At 46.5% G+C, this 18,184-nt stretch overlaps 1 protein-coding gene across 2 annotated transcripts in view; it reads left to right on the plus strand.

The window, feature by feature from the left end:
* Nucleotides 1–18,184, plus strand: part of CEP85L (centrosomal protein 85 like) — a 1,005,009-nt gene that overhangs the window by 895,379 nt on the left and 91,446 nt on the right. For both annotated transcript variants that reach the window (XM_069606618.1, XM_069606619.1), the window contains one exon: nt 8,763–8,813. In XM_069606618.1, the coding sequence (XP_069462719.1) occupies nt 8,763–8,813 (51 nt within the window). The remainder of the gene's footprint in view (nt 1–8,762; nt 8,814–18,184) is intronic.

Consider the following 18,184-nt stretch of genomic DNA (forward strand, 5'->3'; position numbering starts at 1 on the left):
GGAGCGTGTGGATCAGCTGTTTTCAATGCTCAGACGGACAAAGGGTGTCCCCCGCACCCTTATTTTGGATGCTTTGGAGTTTAAGTTGGTGGGCGGTGCACCCAAGTAGATGGAGTTCGCATAGTCTGGACATGACAATGTACATAATTTCAGCCAGTCTGTCGGGATAGGTGAGGTAAGGGAAGATGCGTCTCCAAAGCCTAAGGTAGCAGTGACAGGATTTGGATACATTATTGATCTGGTGGGACAGGGTTCGGCCCGAGTCAATTGTGCAGCCAAGGTTTTTGACTGTGGTGGAAGTAGGGGAGGCATGCCGAGGGAGCGGGGCCATGGGAGTGGTTGCAGGAGTAGAGCGGTATTGCGGCACACCATGATCTGATTTCCCTGGGTTCAGAAGGAGGTGATTTGTCATCCATAGGTCTATATCCTTAAGACATGCAGGTTGTGGATTTGAGCTGCTTTTGGGGATTCTCAGGATAATTTGGGTGTCAGCATAGTTGTAGCAGGTGAGGTTGTGCGAGCGGATGATCCCTGGCAGAGGGGTCATGGAGAGGTTGAATAGGGGAGGTAAGAGGCAGGCGCCTTCGGGTAGTCCGGTGTTCACAGGGCGAGCGGTGGAGAGGAAAGAGGGGAGAAAAGGGATTTGTTTTCTGTTGAGGAAAGAGGCAAACCAGTTGAGTGTTCTCGGATTCCTAGGAAGTGTGGAGACAATCGAGGAGTATTGAGTCGTTAATGGTGTCCAAAGCTGCTGAGAGGTCAAGGAGAACCAGTGCTGCGCATCCTTCAAGGTCTGCTGAGACTTTGAGGTCATTCCAGATCGAGATGTGTGGTTTCTGTTCCGTGCCATGACCAGAGCCTCATTGCGCAGTGTCTAAGAGGTTGTTGGATTTGACGAAAACGTTGAGGTGAGAGTATGCAGAGTGGTCAATGAGTTTCGCCAAGAATCGGGTGTTGGAGATGGGCCTGTAGTTGATTGGCTGGAAGGGGTCGAGGCATGCTTTCTTTAGAAGGGGCTTGACATGCGCTACTTTGAACGGTTCTGGGAAAAGGCCATAGGTGATTTAGTCATTGAGTATGGACCTCGCCTGTTCTCCTGCACAGGTGGAGGTGAATATTTCTTTGAGGAGAGGAGAGGGGTGGGACAAGGGTCAAGGGGGGGACCCGAAGGTCTGCTGTTGGAAAGTAGTTTGAGGAACTCCTCGCTTGAGACAGGATTGAAAGAGTTGAAAGATGGCATTAAGGGGGGCAGGGGCGGAATCTCGAGGAGAGGTGTGTTGGGCAGAGGGTGAGGTTGGAAAGTTTGGCATTAAGGGTGGCCGTCCTGTACAGTACAGTGCTGTGTTGTGGAAGTGTTGGGAGAGGGAATTGCAGAGCGTTTGCATGGTCGGGGTAGTGGTGCAGGAGGGCTTCACAAATTCTGTGATGATCCTGTGGAGCTCTTTGCTGCGGCAGTCCAGGATTCTTTTATGGTAGTAGGCTTTTTTTTGTCTTTTTCGGATCTCAGATTTGTGGTTACGTGATGGTGGGCAAACAATGACTTGCTATGAGGGGTTTTGGATGCTCGCCATTTGCGCTTGAGGGAACAATTATTGGTCTTGAAAACCTTAAGGTGGTTGGTGATCCATTTGGAGGTTGGTGGCAGCGGGGCAGTATGGGGTGAGAGGGATGAGCGAGTCATTAAGCCATGAGTCAAAGTTATCGATAAGTAAGGGTCTATCTGTGGCTGGGAGTGTGCGCAGCAGGGCTTCAGCCAGGTCAGGTAGTACCTTGACCGTGTTCTAGCATTTGTGATCATGTTGTGGGATAGGGCAGGCCTTGGTAAGTGGAGCAGTATGCAGAAAGAGAAAGATATGGCTGTGTGGTCTGTCCAGATGAGGGGCTTGGACACTGAAACGAAGGAGGAGCTGAAGATCGCATCAAAGGTGTGACCTCCAATGTGGGTGGGACCCGTGGTATGCTGGGAAAGGTTTAGTGCCTCTAGACTGTCGACCCCGGGTTGGGTCATGGACCAGATGTTAAAGTCCCCCAGTGGGGTGAGTGCTGGGTGGTTAACCAGAGTGGTAGCTAGTGAGTCGCAGAGACTGTTGGCAAAATGTCTGTCTTATACAGGTGGCATGTAGATGAGTAGGACACTCTGTGAGAGAGTGGCAACAGAGAGAGGTTGACTAGAAGGGATTTACAGTTAGCTGTGTAGTGCTGGTTTTCGGTGAGTGAGATGGAGATGGAGATGGAGATGTGAGGTTTGTGTAGGATGCATACTCCGCCTCCTCTGGAAGGTCTGTTGTGGGGGATGAGCGAGTAGTCAGGAGGGAGGGAAAGCCTTGTGCGCGATTAGTTTGAAAATGCCTGAGAGCCATGCTTCAGTGATGAAGATGAGATCAAGATTGTCAGAGGATAGGAGGTCAAAAATGTTGTCCGTTTTTGGCCACGGAGCAGGCATTGAATAGGAGGCAGGTGACTTGATGGGACATGGCAATAGTTCCCCTGATGGCCGGATGGACTAGGAAGGACTGAGTGACCGGTGGGCAGGTGTCGACCACAGGGGGCCAGGCGGGGGGACCAGTGTGGATGTTGGGGGCTAGAACCGTCTGAGTGACTGGAGAGGTGGTGGTGGTTCGGGGATTCCATTTGTGGGGACGGGGAATGAGTAAGGTGGATTGCGAGCGAGAAGAGTGAATGGGCGGTGGTCGGCTTCATTGAGAGGAAAGGAGGGGAATTGGTGGTTGGGTGTAGTCCGGCTTGATGTTGAGTGGGGTTTGTGTCCAGCGGGAGGTAGAGGTGTAGATGTGGTAGGCAAGAGGTCGTGTTGAAATAGGGAGAGTCTGGGTGTGGCTATCATGGTGGTCCTGACAGCTGGGGTAGAGATAGCACGGCATGAAGAGTCGATGGTCAGAGCTGGTCTCTGTTCCGAATTTTCGTGCGTTTGAGTGTAATAGGTGTTTGAGAGAGGGTAGGGGGGCGGTCTAAGGGGAAGGGGATGAAGCAATAGTTCTGGAATGAGAAAGGTGTTCAATGCTGAGAGAAGGGAAAGGGCCGGAAGAGGGTGGTCTGTTGATGTAGGTTGAGTGGATGCAGAGGAGGGGCGGGAGGTATGTGGGGGTGTGTGTGGACTTAGCAGGTGATGAGGATGCTGGGCCAGACTAGATAGAGGTGGGGGTGGTGCGAGTCGTTTAAGGCTGTCTGGGTAACGACAGGTTTTCTTGGGAGAGGGGCTGGGCGTGGGCTGGTATCATAGGTGGAAGGGAGGGAGGGTATGCGTACCGGCAGTGGGTCAGGGTTATTGGTGCGAAGCAGAGCTCCTCCCGTATAAGTGTTTGATATGGTGCGGTGTTCAGGGGTCCTTGGGGAGCTGGCTAATGCAAAGAGGGATGGGGGCAGGAGGACTTATCTGGAAGGGGAATTCATGCAAGGTGGCACAGTTTATGTGGTAGTGGCGTGGTGGTCGTGTTTGGAGAACCAGAGAGCTCTTCTTGCTTGAGAGTTGGATGTTGCACGGTGTGCAGAAGTGGGGAGTATGGGTCATTCTCGCGGGTTGTCTGGAGGGAGAGAATGGGCGTGAGGGGAGGTTGTGCAGAAGTTGAAGGGCGCACGGTAGGGCAGGAGCGAATCTTGGTGTGCCAGGCAGCTCCTCTGGTCTTAGAGTTTGAGGGGGTGTGGTGAGGAGTGAAGTGGAGGGGTGTGGTGTGTCAGTGTGAGGTGCAAGTACAGGGGTTGGATATAAAGGGGTGTTGTGGTGTGCAGGGAGGGTTTGTGAATGAAGGTGCTAATGTGATGGAGGTTGGGTGGGTAGAGTGCTTTTAAAAAAAAATTAACTTAAGTTTTTATTCAACATTTTAAACATTCAACAACTTTCCCCCTGCCCCTTAACCCCATCTGATCACTGTATGAGCACTCCACGTTCCCTGGTTTGGTCGAGGTCGCTGACTTTTTCCCTGTAAATGTCACACATTTCCCCTTAGGCGTGGGGTGCTTTTTGATTTGCCAGAGGGTTCCTTTTGTGGGTTGGGATGCATGTGGCGAGTGGCTGTGTGCAGGAGTAATTCTCTGGGTGAGTGTGGTGCAGGTGGATCAGAGTTGTGAGGGCGGAGAGGTGGTCTCGGTTGTCGTGGTGGCCTTGTCAGTTTCGAAATGCCATTCATGGTTGTGTGAGGGAGAACTACAGCAGGTGAGAAAGGTTCAGGTCTTAGTCAATAGCAGCAGGTAGAGAGTGCTTAGGTCTGAGGTACCTGGGCCGAGAGCGCGAACCCAAGTCTAAGACAATGCAGTTTCTACAGCTAGATAAGAGATACCCGACCAGTCTGAGAAGCGCCCAAACCCGAGATCACAGCAGCGGGCAGTCAACAGCTAGATGCGAGACACCTGAATAGTGGGAGAAATGCCTAAATGTAAGACTATGGCGGGCAGTAGTAAGTGACTAGATGTGAGATACCTTACCAATAGAAGGAAACACCCAAATTCGAGACAACTGCAACAAGTAACGGGCAACTAGATGTGAGGTATTGGTAGAAAAGCCCAAATCTGAGGCAGCTGTGGCAGTAAACAGGCAGCTAGATGTGACACCTGAATAGTGTGAGAAAACGCTCAGGTTTGAGACAGTGGAAGCAGAAAACGGGCAGCTAGATGTGCGACATCTCAGTAGTGGGAGAAACGCCTAAATCGGTGGGAGCAGCAGTAGAAAACAGGCATCTAGATGTGCGATACCTGAGAGCGGGTGAAATGCCCAGATTTTAGACAATGGCTGTCGGCAGCAACTGTCTAGATGAAAGATATCTTCATATTTGGCAGACACACCTAACTTAGAGGCAGCAACGGCAGAAGATGAGCCGCTCAGTGTGGGATATCTAAACATTGGGAGGAAACCCCCAAATTTGGGACAATGAGAGCAGGTTCTAGGTGGCTAGATGTGAGATACCTTAATTTTGGGAGGAGCCACCCAAATTTGAGAGCATGGCAGCAGAGGGCTAGCAGCCAGATGTGAGACGCCTGAATAGTTAGTGAAAGCGCCCAGAATGGGAGCACAGCAATAAATGCACTAACATCTAGATTTGGGACACCTGGATAGAGGGAGAAAGCGCCTATAATGAGGGCACAGCAGTAGACCGTGTACAATTCACCCACATGCACATTATGGGTACCTATAACAATTTGCCTAAATGTGGGATGTGTCTGACCCACAGGATGGGCCTAAATGAGAGCTGTGGCTGACTAACACAATATGCGAAATATAGCGAACACAATCTACTTGGATGTGTCATATGGCTGTCTATGACAGCCTAGATGGGTGACTAGTATAATCTATCTAGATGCAAGATGTGGCTAACATACAACTGTGGGCTACATGCCGCAGACTACACTTTTTTAGGTTGGAGACAGATGCAGACTCTAGTCCAGCCCATGGGTAGGGGTCACCAACCTATATAAACCCAGGTCCCCAGTCAGGGTGGGAGTTTCAGGGAAGGAAGTTGGTGTAGTTTGCGACTGAAGTTTGGCAGAAGTTGGGAGAAGGATCTTGAAGACTGAGCGAAGGGTGAAGGAGCATGGAGGCCAGAGGTGTGTTGTGTACACTTTTTTCCCATAAAACTACAAAATTCGATTTTTCGTCTGGCTTGTTGACGCAATGATGTCATTGCACATTGTAGTGCAGCACCCAGTATCACCTGGGTTTGCATTTGTTCAGCTGTTACTGTAATTGCATATTCTCTGAGCAACCTTTTCAGTTTCTGTCTTCTACTTTCGAACAAGTTCAAGGCAACCCTACATGGTCTGGCCTCTTGTTCATCCATGTTGACTTCAATTGGGCTTCGCAATGTGTTCTATGTGTTTGAATTTGATAGGAAACAGCCAAAACAAGATATCCTTTTACGCATACTTTATTAAGGAAGAACAAAGAAGCTGTGCGGGTTGGATCAGGATCCAAAAAGTTCTGGAAAACAAGTGAGAATGTCTTTCAAAGATTTTCCTGGAATTTAGGGGTATTTGATAGGACCTCTGAAGTAGGGGAACTGTAGATGAAGAAAAAGTCCCATGAGCATGATACGCGTACATCCATCTACAAATGCAGTAGCAAAGCAGTGAGACATTTTGGATGGCTCCCTTTTATGCCGTTTTCTGAGTATCATCTCTGCCAGAGTTCAGAGCGTGCACAGTGCAAAGCTGGTGAGATGGGGTTGCTAGTCCTTGGCACCTGCCCATTGGTTTGAGGATTATGCCAACTCTGCTTGCTCAGTTCGATCATTGTTTATCGCAAAGCCTCCCTCCCTACATCGCCAGTAAAGGAGTGTGAGTACTCGGGGGACTTCCATGCATCCCATGCCGTTGCTGCGAGTGATCGTAAGTTTAGAGTATGAGTGGAACAACCCTGGGGAATACCTTCTGTATGAAGCAAGGCATGTACTGCTGGTCATGGAAGTCTTATGTTAAGTCTCCTAGATACCTTGGTGCTGCTAGAGCGTCTGTCTTTGGAGCATGCTTCTAGTAGGATAATATTTAATGACTACATGGGAACAGAAGAATGGACAAAGCCTGAAGTCTAAACTACAGGCTTTAGCTATGGGAATAAAACCAATGCAGCAGCCATGCATACGTTACTTGCACCCACCGTATCCCAATATGAGTGATTTCCCAGAGAATAGAAACCTCTTGTACAAATGAGCATTGGGAGAGCTGCCCTGGCAGTCTAGCCAACCAGCAGAAACTTTGCTCGATCTACCCTGGAGCCGGTGCTGAGGGAAAAGTAGAAACTACAGACTTTCACCCTCGAACGCAAGATGATAATCCAGGTCCCAGAGCCTACCTTAAGAATGGAGGGCATCAACGGAGAGAAGCACAAGTGCCTCTCAAGCAGTGCAGAGTTCTGGCCGCTGCTCTAACCCCAAAGAGAAGATACAAGGAGGTGGGAGGGGGGGGCTAGAAAAAAGGCAGAACTTCTGCCTGGAACTAGATCAGGAACCAATGTTCCTGGCACTTATCTGCCTGGCGTGGAACATAAATATTCAGCAGGGTGACATACCTCTGTGTGAAGGAGTTCTGGTGGAAATGTGACTGAGCGCTGTATCCCCCTCTCCCCCCCCCCCCCCCGTCCCCCTCTGTTGTACTTTAGAGATCCTGGTGGAGAACAGTTTCCCCACCATGAGAATAACGCTTTGTTTACCCCATTCTCTTACTGTTGAGCAAGATCAGTCCCAAGGTGGTAGTCCCTTTTCTGTTGTAGTTAAACCCTTCCGCCCATTTGTGTTTATCGCTGCCCCAGCCTATATCCTTATTGGATAATGAAACCTGAAACCTTATATTTTACCCCATCCTGATACCATTAGCTTTGTTTGATCTGAAAGAATATAGACATTTACCCAAAGCCCGTCCTGAGAAAGTTAAAGTAACTCCTTGAAACATTCTGTGTCACACTGCCATTTGTTTCTTGGATCGGCCGCAGCATATTTCCACAAGTTCTAAAGATGCCTCCTTACTGGGACCTCAACACTGACAAAACTCATGGGACATTCATTTTGACTCGGGCATAAGACTGAGATTAAATGCACAACTTTGTAGGAGGCTTTCCTAGTAGCCATTACTTCAGCAAGAAGAGTTGGCGAGACAGATTTTAACCTGCTTTATCAAGGTTGCATACTGTCCAAACCGTCTGCCAAAAGCCCTTTTTGACAACCCGCCCTCTTAATGAATTGCGCCTTCCAAAAATGTTTGTATGCATTCTGTTCAGATAGGATTCTTTGCTTACAGGATAGTCAAATGGCCCTAGACTACTATATTGAAAAGTCTATGGACTTATGCAAATCTAATCGACTGTTTTTGGGCATCTGTCCTTGCAACAAAGCAGCAGCAATTTCCAAGCAATGCCTGTCCAGATGTATATTATCCACCATTACATTTTGTCACAAGAAATCCGACCGGCATACAGGTTCCAAAGTCACAGCGAACACCACCATTGGGGCGATGATGGCAGGCTGCCACTTAATAACATTTCCAGATCTGCTACGTGACCAATTCCCCACACTGTCACTAAGTAGCATTGCCTGGAATTGCTAAATAAAGGGATTCTCAGAGCCCTCCTTACTTTTCTGTCCCTCTTCAGCATGCCATGTGGCTTGATACTGCTTCTTAAACTATTCAAAGCATGTCAATCTATTCAATGCTGGCAAGGAAAATGTTACTTCCTTGCAACTATAGTTCTGTAGCATTGGTATCTTTCATAGATTAATGTGTCACCTGCCCACCTACCCCTTTCTGAGGCTCCACTGTGTGTACTGGCATTGTGTGCTTCCAGAATCTGAACATTGCCTGCTGGTGTGTGGCGTAGGGCTTCTCCTCATGGCTAAAGGGCATATGTGTCAAAATATTATGGGTCGGTTGCACATAGTGCTATGTTTTTCTTTTTTTCCGAATGTGAAAGTGGAACCGAGGATTGCCAGCCTGTCGACGAGGGGTATTGAAGTCATGTGAATACATGAAAAATACCAATGCTGGAGAGCTATAGTTACAGGTAAGCGTTTTTTTGTTTCTTTGTGACGGTTTCCTGATCACTCTACTATGTTTTATTGCTTCATGACATCTGTTTTTATGGTTGTGTATGTGTCTCGTCTCTACTAGTAGCACGTTCTGGGCAAAGACTGCTTTACACTTTTCATTGCATCATGTACTCACATATGCGTCCTATTAGGAACGTTGCACTATGCCAGAAATGCTTTGCCTTTAGAAACCTAAATGGAAGTAGAAACTGCATAATCATTGTGATCTGCTTCTTTTTACAGGTTATAGACAATCAACAGAGACAAATTGAAGCAATGACGAGGGAAATTACGGTAAGAATCATATCTTTTGACACCTTGGTTGGCGTTTTGGTCGTTTTTAAACAATGAAACTTTCTGCTACATGGATACACTTTCTTCAGTTCTACATCGTATTGTGCCTCAATAGCGACCGCCCTGTCTATTGCTGAAATGGGCTTTGTTGATATGCCCCTTTTTATTTGAAGACCCAAGGCCTACTGCAGAACGTTCGTGGACTCATGAGATGTTTGGCGTCAAGAAACTGCCAACCTTGTAGTATGTCTCCCATCCTATTCCCTTTGTCTGAGGTTAAGCTGTAGGGCTTGAGGCCAGTGGAACAGTCAGCTTTGTTGCATGATGCCAGCCCTTCATTAAGTGTCCCCATTTCCAGAGTGCACTGAGGTTGAAGAGTATTCTGGTATCTGACCGCTTTCTCTATGAAGACTGAAAGAATATGTGTATGGGTAAGAAACTCCTCTTACCTTTAGATATCCGGTAGACCAGTTATTCTTTAGTTTACCTGCATGCAACGAGTTGGTAGTCTATATTAACAATATGCTGACAACTGGACATCTCCCCTTCAGATTCCCACCCCTTTAACTTTTTCTATTCCCTGTCGCTTTAATGTTCACTTTAGAATGCCTGTGCTTGGATAAAAGCTAGCAAGAAAATGATATAGGTATTTTCTGTTGTTACTTCCCTACTTGATAAATTGCTTTCTGCCTTGTGGGCTGGATGATGTTTTTTTTATAGCATACAAATCATTGTGCTGAAATGGAGAATGCAGTGTCTGTTTCCTTAGCAGCAATGGATAGTTGCGTGGATCAAATCCCTGCGTCATCGGGTGCTGATGTGGAAGATGCACCCTGACTCCAGCAGCGTGGGCACCGGCACCCAAAACTGCAAAGTCATTCTTTTCCAGAACTCTGACGGAGCATTATGTTCAGAGGAGGGATCTAGTAGCTTCTAAGGTTGTGCTTGTCTTCACCCTATACGAGCTAACAGTACCTGACCTGCATGAGAAAGATTGATCTTCTGAGGAAAAGCCAGCAACAGATGTCCTGCCCGAGCTAGGGCACAAATCAATTGAAGAGCCTGGTCTAATCAGGGAGTTTCAGGAGTTTCAGGATTTGCGAGTTTGAACCGAATCTGCCAGCACCTGAAATGTAATGTCTGTAATTTGAAGGATGGGTTAATTCTTTGCAAGCTTGCATTGACACGCCATCCTTTCAAATCTCGCTTTTGAACTGAAATGATCAACTGTTTTACAATGGGGACTCCAAGCTCAGTCATTTAAGTAGTTAATGTTACTGACCAATTCTGAACAAAGAGGCCTTGGAAATAGCTGAAGCAAGGTAAACTTGCGCTGAATAAGAAAACTGAAATGCATATAGTACAGGTGTCTTACCAAGAAAAAGCACAAACGCATTTGAGCAATCTCTTCTTGCGGAAATGTCCCAGTGCAACAAAATCTCAGTTATAGTTGCGTAAAGCTGTGATCAAACCTGGAAAGTGCGAAAAATTCAAATTTAATATGAATGGCTCCATCTATAACTTCAGTCAAAGTTTTAGGTTTCCAGACTCTTGTTTCCAAGTCTACTTCTAGCTACTGTTTTTTCATTTTCCATTTCTGTGGTAGGGGGGAGATTCACTTTACTTCTATGTCCCGTCCCTTTTCCTCCACAGTGACCAGATGAGCAGATTGAAAAGATGTCTTAAATATGTTGATGCCCCAATTCTTTTTTGAACAAAATTCCAGAAAAGAAATATGATAAATGGCTGTATGGAATACGTTCTGTAGACGGAATGAGAACTAGTCTGTTGCTTTTCATCCCTTCTTCAGATGTGCAGTTAACAGTGCAGCGAAGGCAGCAATTTGTTTTGCAGTGATCTTTCTGGTTTGTTTACTGCCTCTACAATGCTGGAAAGTGTTAGTCTCCGAGCCACGGTTGTTAGGTCGCAATTCCCAGAGGTCTGTGCATTAGTGTTCTGTGATGCCTCTGCCAGCATCACCCTTTTAATCTATTTGTGTGTTATCACAACAGGGTTTGCATCTCTTGGTGTAGTTGCATTCCAGGGATGTGTGGTGTCCCATGGGCTAAACTGTTGTGCTTTTGGCTCAGGAGCGAGTGGCATTCCCGAAAATATTGTCCAGGCCGGTTGTTCACCTACGGCATCGCTGAACCAAAAGGTCATGTCCCAGGTATGCTGATTGCAGTGTGTATGCGTGCTTTGAAATTAGCACAGGTTTCCAATAAAAGGAACGTCTAAAATAAATGACTTGTAGCCGTTAGAACTCTGTTACGATTCATCTTGCTATATTTAGCTCTATATTCTGAGTCGGCTCATGCAAGCGGCTACTAGGCCAGTGCATCAATTACATTTTCATACTTGAACACACCACAGAGGCAGATCCATCAGAAAAGCTAAGGGGCATTTGAGAAAAGATCAGATGATCATGCTGCCAATATCAGCCATAGTCGGTGGCTACGAAATAGTTTGGTAGCATTCACCTAGGCGGGAAATGGCATCCCTTCTAGTCCTCCGCCAACTGAGACCCTCGCAGATGGCTGGATGAACGAAAGTGGAAACCATTTTGACTATTATACGATCGAAATTGCAGATTTAAAAATGCTTTTAGATTGCTTGCTTATTGTTAGGACCTCGGTTTACGGTCTGAGTAGTTTGATGAATCCTGCAGAGTCATCACTAAACCTCAGCCTAAAGTCTCCTCCCATGTGGCCAGAAGGAAGGGCAGCAACTACTTCATCCTAGCCCTGCGGGTGGTAACATGAGGGAGGATCAAATGGGAGGAGATTGCTGACAACCTCTAATTGTAATAATTCTACCTTCTATGAAGGTCCTAATCCCAAGAATAAATCGCAAAACCTTTTTACAACCTACCGTAAACTTGGCAGCTCTCACTTCACAAATCAGTTAAAATTAAATAAATATCAAAAAGACCAAAACCACTATGGACTTCAGAGCCCATAATGCCTGTGGTACTGGGACGCGCAAGAGGGGCTCTGAGTTGATAGATTAAAATGACCATTAAACATAATGAGCAGTCTAGTGGTTGTGAAATGAAGCACCTGAGCAGGTGCTTCATTTCATTTAAATTCTGAAATGAGTTGCAGCTGAAGGTAGGAGATGCTGATGGAGTAGCAGATGCAACCGCAGGTGTAAATGCGGGACACACTGTGGAAGCAGGAAAAACACCAGTTGAGGCTGACTCGGGAGAAGGAGTGTGGCTGAGCAGAGAGAGCACAGCTGAAAGTCCTATTGGGGAAAGCTATACCGTGTGGGAGACAAGCTCCCAACATGCCGTGAACCGCTCAGATAACGAAGCGTAGACCCCACAAAGCTGTCAAAGCTCCATCGAAGAACTGCGCTTACTGTGGCAGTCATACCAGAGCTGGCAACAGTGCAGACAGACTCTGGAAGATCCACTGCAGTGCCAGCAAGCCAAACGGAGATGCAAGAGAAGACCCATGAGTTGGCCTGAGAGGCCAGGTGACCTCCGGGGTTCCCCGATAAGACAATTAGCTGAAATGATTTTGAATAACAAACAAGTGAAGAAAAACAAAGGCAGCAGGGTTTCAACTCTACTTATATGGCACACAAATTAGTGGATACCTGTAACGCGCATTACCGGAAGCCAAAAGGTTGCAGAAGAATAATGCAAAGGAGCAGGGGTGCAACTCTCCTATGGGACAACAAGTGTGGAAAACCTGTAACCTACATTGCCAGCAGCCAAAATGCTACATAAGCGTAATCCAGAAGCAACAAGGACGCAGCTTCCCTTTTATGGAATGGCCAGTTGGGGAGATCTGTAACCCACATTGTAGAGAGTCAAGAGACTATAAAGAGAAGCAGTTGTTTTTCAGACCTCCTCACATAGGATACTTGTGTAATAAAGATGCAAGTTCAACGTGGTATAAAGAAACCCACTTATCAGCTTTGAGAGTAGCACTGTAAAATAGGGGGCTCCTTCTGTTCTGTTTACTAAAATCCTTAATAAAACGAATTCATAAATACAGGGACACAGGTAAGTATAATCAAATGTAGTGGTAGAACGAAACGCAGTAAATAGGCCCTAAAAGCTTGCTTTTGCTTTAAACATGTGTTAGCATTTTGTGCGTGGCAAAGGCCGCTGTAGCTGGTGATTTAGTGCAGAGTCTGCAATCCCAGGCCAGCGTTGCGAGATGCATGTTATTTTTCACGGTCACAGATTAGAGCTCGCAGGTTCCGTCAACGAATAGCTAATACATGACCACTTTATAATTCAAAATCATTTATGAAATACAATTTTCGAATGGAGCTGAAGAGAGCCACAGCGGTTCCAAATTGCCCCGTACAACAATTTCCCTGTGAAACTGGTTAGTGTGTCCCCAATATGCAACATCTGTAAAGCAGTGTGTCCGTGGTTCAAGGCTATGATGGTGTCATGGTGGAAAGCTGTTCTCAGAATCCGGATGATACGACCAGGGCAGTTGATTAAAGTTCTGCTGGTAGTTTCAAATGTTTCAATTACTTAACTTTGTGTTGTGGGAGTTGGGGGTGGATTGGGGGCCCTCATTTAAACCATGTGACATCAGTCACATGGTTTAAATGAGGAAGGTTTGTGGGCTCAATTATTGATCGCAATATATGCTTTTCTGTAAGGGTTCAAAGTGCGAAGTCCAATCAGATTTGTGTGAGATTTTTTTAAATGTAGCACGATTCTGAATACTAATTACTTGCATTGTATAAAAGTTCTAACCTTAGGGGCGTTTCTTTGACAGCGCCTTTTCATGCAGTTCTGTTCCGCGATCTGTTTGAATTTGCTCTCCCAGCTGCATATGGGGCCCTGAATAAAACTGCATTACTACTTGCACCGGTGTACAGTCCTTTTTGACTACTTTTGTAATTGTTGGTGAGTTTTATGAGGCAACCCCCGATACACTTGTGTGGAAAATCTTGGAACAACATTGCCACTGAACACAATTATAGGTGTAGGAGTGTTCATGCTGGCAGGCGAGTAAACCAGGAAAGGAACTAATAGTAGTTAGTCCTGGCAGGCGAGTATGCCAGGAAAGAACATGATTGGAATGACTGTGTTTGTGGTAAAAGGTATCTTGGAAGGAATTATTTTACTTTAATACATTTTGATGAACTGCTGCATTACCAAATATAGTTGCTGTGCTATCTAGACAAGTGTTTTCTTTGAAGAAAAAGTATGATGTGCTAATAATTGGCATTTTGATGAGAACAATTACCTTGGTTTATGAACTTGTGTTTTGAGGGAGAGACATTTCCTTTACCAAGCAGGCGACTGTGGAGAACTACAGTTGTTTTGATTTATGAACAAGCATTTGTAAAAAAGAGATTTACTTTGCTAAATTGAATGACGCAGTGAATGGAAAATACTTTGTTTTGCACTGAACAGAACTTTATTGCATCAGAACTTTACTCAGGGTATTCCTGAATTGATCTAAGGGAAGGGAGTCCAACCCTGGCCACAAGGAGTACTCTTTAAAACCTTTGAATTGGTATATTGTTTTGTTGATCTGAAGATAGCCAAACATTCCTTGTATAATTTATTTTGTGTGCATTAGTCTGAGGGCCGGAGACCTTTTTGACCCGACCTCTTTTTTTTTTCTTTAGTTTTAGTTTGCTAGGCAGGGACATCTTTGTTAGGTTAGGGAAAGACGGTCATTTATCTCACCCCTTTCTATTTAATAAAATGGCAAATCTTGAGAAAACTATACCTTTGTGTCTGTCTCGCATTTCAGACTCCTCACACTAGGCATCTATTGAAATGCTCACCAGCTTCTGATCTAAAGAGGGGAAGCAGATTTGGTGTGGATTCAGGAAGGTGAAGCATGAAGATGCTGGAAGGGTCCTAGGTGACAGGGATTGCACTTAGCTACCATAGCACTCACGTTTACCTTGACCATGCGCATCAGAAGGTCTTCCAGTCCTGTTTTCTGGGGCTTGTAATTTTTTCTTTTCCTTTTGAAATTCAGGCAAAATGCATGCCTTGTATCGTCCCGTGATCCAAAATAAAAATAGGGCTGGATGGTCTTCTCACGCATGGCCACGGGAAACGTGAGAGCTGTGCACTACCAATTATTGCAAACCACATCCCATCACTTTCTAATGCTCTTGTTTAAGTATCACACTGTGCTCATATTACTTTCATGAATGGTAATCGTTAATTGCAGATAGAGCAAGAAGGTCTTGTTTCGAATGGATTGTGTCCTCCCACGTATTCCTCATCTTGTGATAATTCGTTATCGCCAGCTTCGCTGCTTCGGAAAGAAAATTTTCAGCAGAGCGCGCTGTGCTCGAGGCCGTGGCGTCTACTGTCCCTCGACAGGCTCCATACCGTGTCAACGTCACCGATGGTATAAGTAGCTCGAGCCGCGCCCGTTGGCTTCAGTTCAGTTTTTCCGATTGCTTTGCTCTCGTGAACGGCGTGCTTTGAGATTTTCTGTCAAGAAAACATCTTCATCAACTGCTTCGACTCCCAAAACTGCGTGCATCTACTGCGGGTCGAAGATGTCTATTACTGATCCTCACCGTGTCTGTGTTCAGACCATCGAACCAGCGACTGTGGCTCCTGTCAGGAAATGACGGAGAAGGCCCTCTGTGAGAGGAAAAGTAAGTTAGCGGTGGGGCGGGAGGCGTCGAAGGGCCCTTCGAAAGCCTTGTCAAAAAAACATAAGAAATCGTCTGATTCAAAAGAGTCAGAACGTCATAAAAAACATTCGAAGTGGTCCCGATCACGTAGTAGGTCGAGACGATCTTCTTCGTCTTCTTCTAAAAAGCTAAAAAGTAGACCGTGTCACGACCCTCGCCCAAAACCCCCTCTGGCAAACCCATTGGCCAGGTGGAGTCAGGACTCGGGCCTTTAGAGCCTGGCATCCTCTTCCAAAACCCTCTTGGGGCAGTCCTGGCGTCTATGGTGCCTGGCTCATACACCATGAAAAACAATGTGCTTGGGAACTACTTTGTGTTGTCAGCCAACATGAGGCATCCACATAGCTTGGTTCCTCGGAACCAAGCTATGCGGTCTAGTGTTTTGGGTGTGGTAGCCTAGGGACTACTTTACCTGGACTATTTTGTTGGGGCTATTTAAACCACACCCGAGCAAGACAACACGCTTTGCGTTACTTTGCAGATTGCAACGTGACACTCACCGTGTCCAGCTTAACCCCCGAACCTCGGAGAAGCAGAACCTGAATTGAGACAAAAGGAACATCATTAGCAGCAGCATCTTACCTGCAGTCTTCATCTTTAGTTACTCGCAGCTCCTGAGAACAGCTTTCCTTGGATCTGCACGCCTCCCGGACTGCACGACCTGAAAGAGGAAGATGGAGGCAACATTAAGAAAGCAGAAGACATTGCAAATTACGACCTGCTCAAAAGGCTTACCTGGCTGGTCGCCTCTCGGCTGGCACCACTCCGGAAATTCCACACGAGCTGAAGAACACTGCGACCTGCAAGGAAAGAAGACAAAACAGGTTAGCAAGGCAAGCCATCGCAGCGCTGCGCATAGCGCTTACCGCATCATAACGCTCTTAAAGCGCCATCATTTACCAGCAGGGCTCAACCAAGCCAGTTCGCCGCGCTGAAGCTCCACATACCTAAGGGAGAAAAAGAGATATTATTAAACAAAGGGAGGCATGCAGGATAGCAACAATACTAAACAGCAATAAGACCTATTTGAACGATATCAAATGGGCCGGCTTCAGTGAAGTAACTGGACCGCACACGCCCACGAAAGATAACGCGCCCCTGCAAAGAAGACAGGGCGGAGAGCACGCCTAACTCTACCACAAGGTGAGGAGAGGGCCCCTGAGGGGCTGAAATCATACAGGGGTGGAGGGAGGATACTTACCCCAGTCGGCCAGTCTTGAACACAGTCCTCCTGTATTTTCAGGCAGAACCTTCCCCGCAGACCACATCTGGGCAAAACTGAGAAGCATACCAGCGAGTAACCCGGCTGGATGGTGTCCCTGTGGCTACCAGGTGAACGTAACACCTAGATCTCCATCGTCATCATCCGATACATCGACGGAATTGGTTTGATGTCCAACAATATCGGATTCCCCTTCAAAATGGGAGAGCTTTAGAAGAAAAATGATGCAGGTCTTTTAGAACGTGGCCTCGACCCCCTCAAAGAAACCTCAGAAAAGCCAGACCCCGGTCGCTCCACAGGACAACACAGGGAAGTCGGGAACTACGGCCATAAAACCCAGTAGTACCCATAAAACTCGAGTTGACAAATCGGGAACTACGGCCATAAAACCCAGTAGTACCCATAAAACTCGAGTTGACAAATCGGGAACTACGGCCATAAAACCCAGTAGTACCCATAAAACTTGAGTTGACAAATCGTCGAGAGATCCTCGAGGATCGAGTGTTTCTCCGATCCCTCATAAAAGGCAGAAGTTGTCAAAGTCGAGTGCACCTTCATGGGCGCCGACAGCTTCGACAACGAAGCCTATATTATCCTCAATGCCTTTATCGAAGGCTTAGTGTGTCGAAGGTTCCTTCGACCCCTTTGAAGAAAACACCTATTCCTTTGATGAAAAATCAAGAGGAAGAGAGAAGGTTTACACCTTTACCCAAATCAGATTTTTTTTAGGTCCATGTCTTCAATTTTTGAAGAATATGGCTCAGAGGTTGAAGATGTCACTCCTTTTGGAGTAAAATATGGCACTAAACAAGTTCCAGAGGAATTTATAAACCCTGAAACAAAAATGAGACCTATGTGAAACTCTGAATTCTGCTAGTGGTGTTGACACATCACCTGAATTGGAGTTTGCTGCACCTGATCCTGCAGAACATGCAGACTCAGGGTACAGGAGTCTGATGAGTAGGGTGATTGAATATATGGGTTGGGGAAGAGCCTCCCCTACTTTTGAGCAAGACGATATGACGGACATTATAGTCCGAGGACCCCGGAAAGATCCAGTTCTCCCTTTCCATAGGGCGCTCCAAAGGACAGTTCAAAGGAACTGGGAAAAACCTGATAGCATTGATGCACTAGACGGCAATCTTCCAAAGAAGTACAGAACTTCTACTTCTGATCCAGAATACCTGAATAGACACCCTATGCCAGAAAGTTTGGTTACTCAGGCCGCTACTACTTCCAGGCAGACAGCATACCCAACCATACCTCTGGACAGGGAGGATAAAAAGGTTGATGCTTGGGCTCGTAAAGTGTTTACTTTGGGTAGCATGGCCTTGAAATCGACCAATGTCACCTGTACCCTGGCCAGGTTCACATACCCTGTGGGAATGCATTTCGGCGGCGGCTGAACATATTCCGGAAGGCGAGGAAAGGGAAGGCTTCCTGAATATAGTCAATGATGGAAGGAGGCAATTGGGGAATGTCTCCAGTCTGGACTGGA

The sequence above is a fragment of the Ambystoma mexicanum genome, chromosome 4p (assembly GCF_040938575.1).
Source record: "Ambystoma mexicanum isolate Mex_15411 chromosome 4p, UKY_AmexF1_1, whole genome shotgun sequence".
Classification (NCBI taxonomy): domain Eukaryota; kingdom Metazoa; phylum Chordata; class Amphibia; order Caudata; family Ambystomatidae; genus Ambystoma; species Ambystoma mexicanum.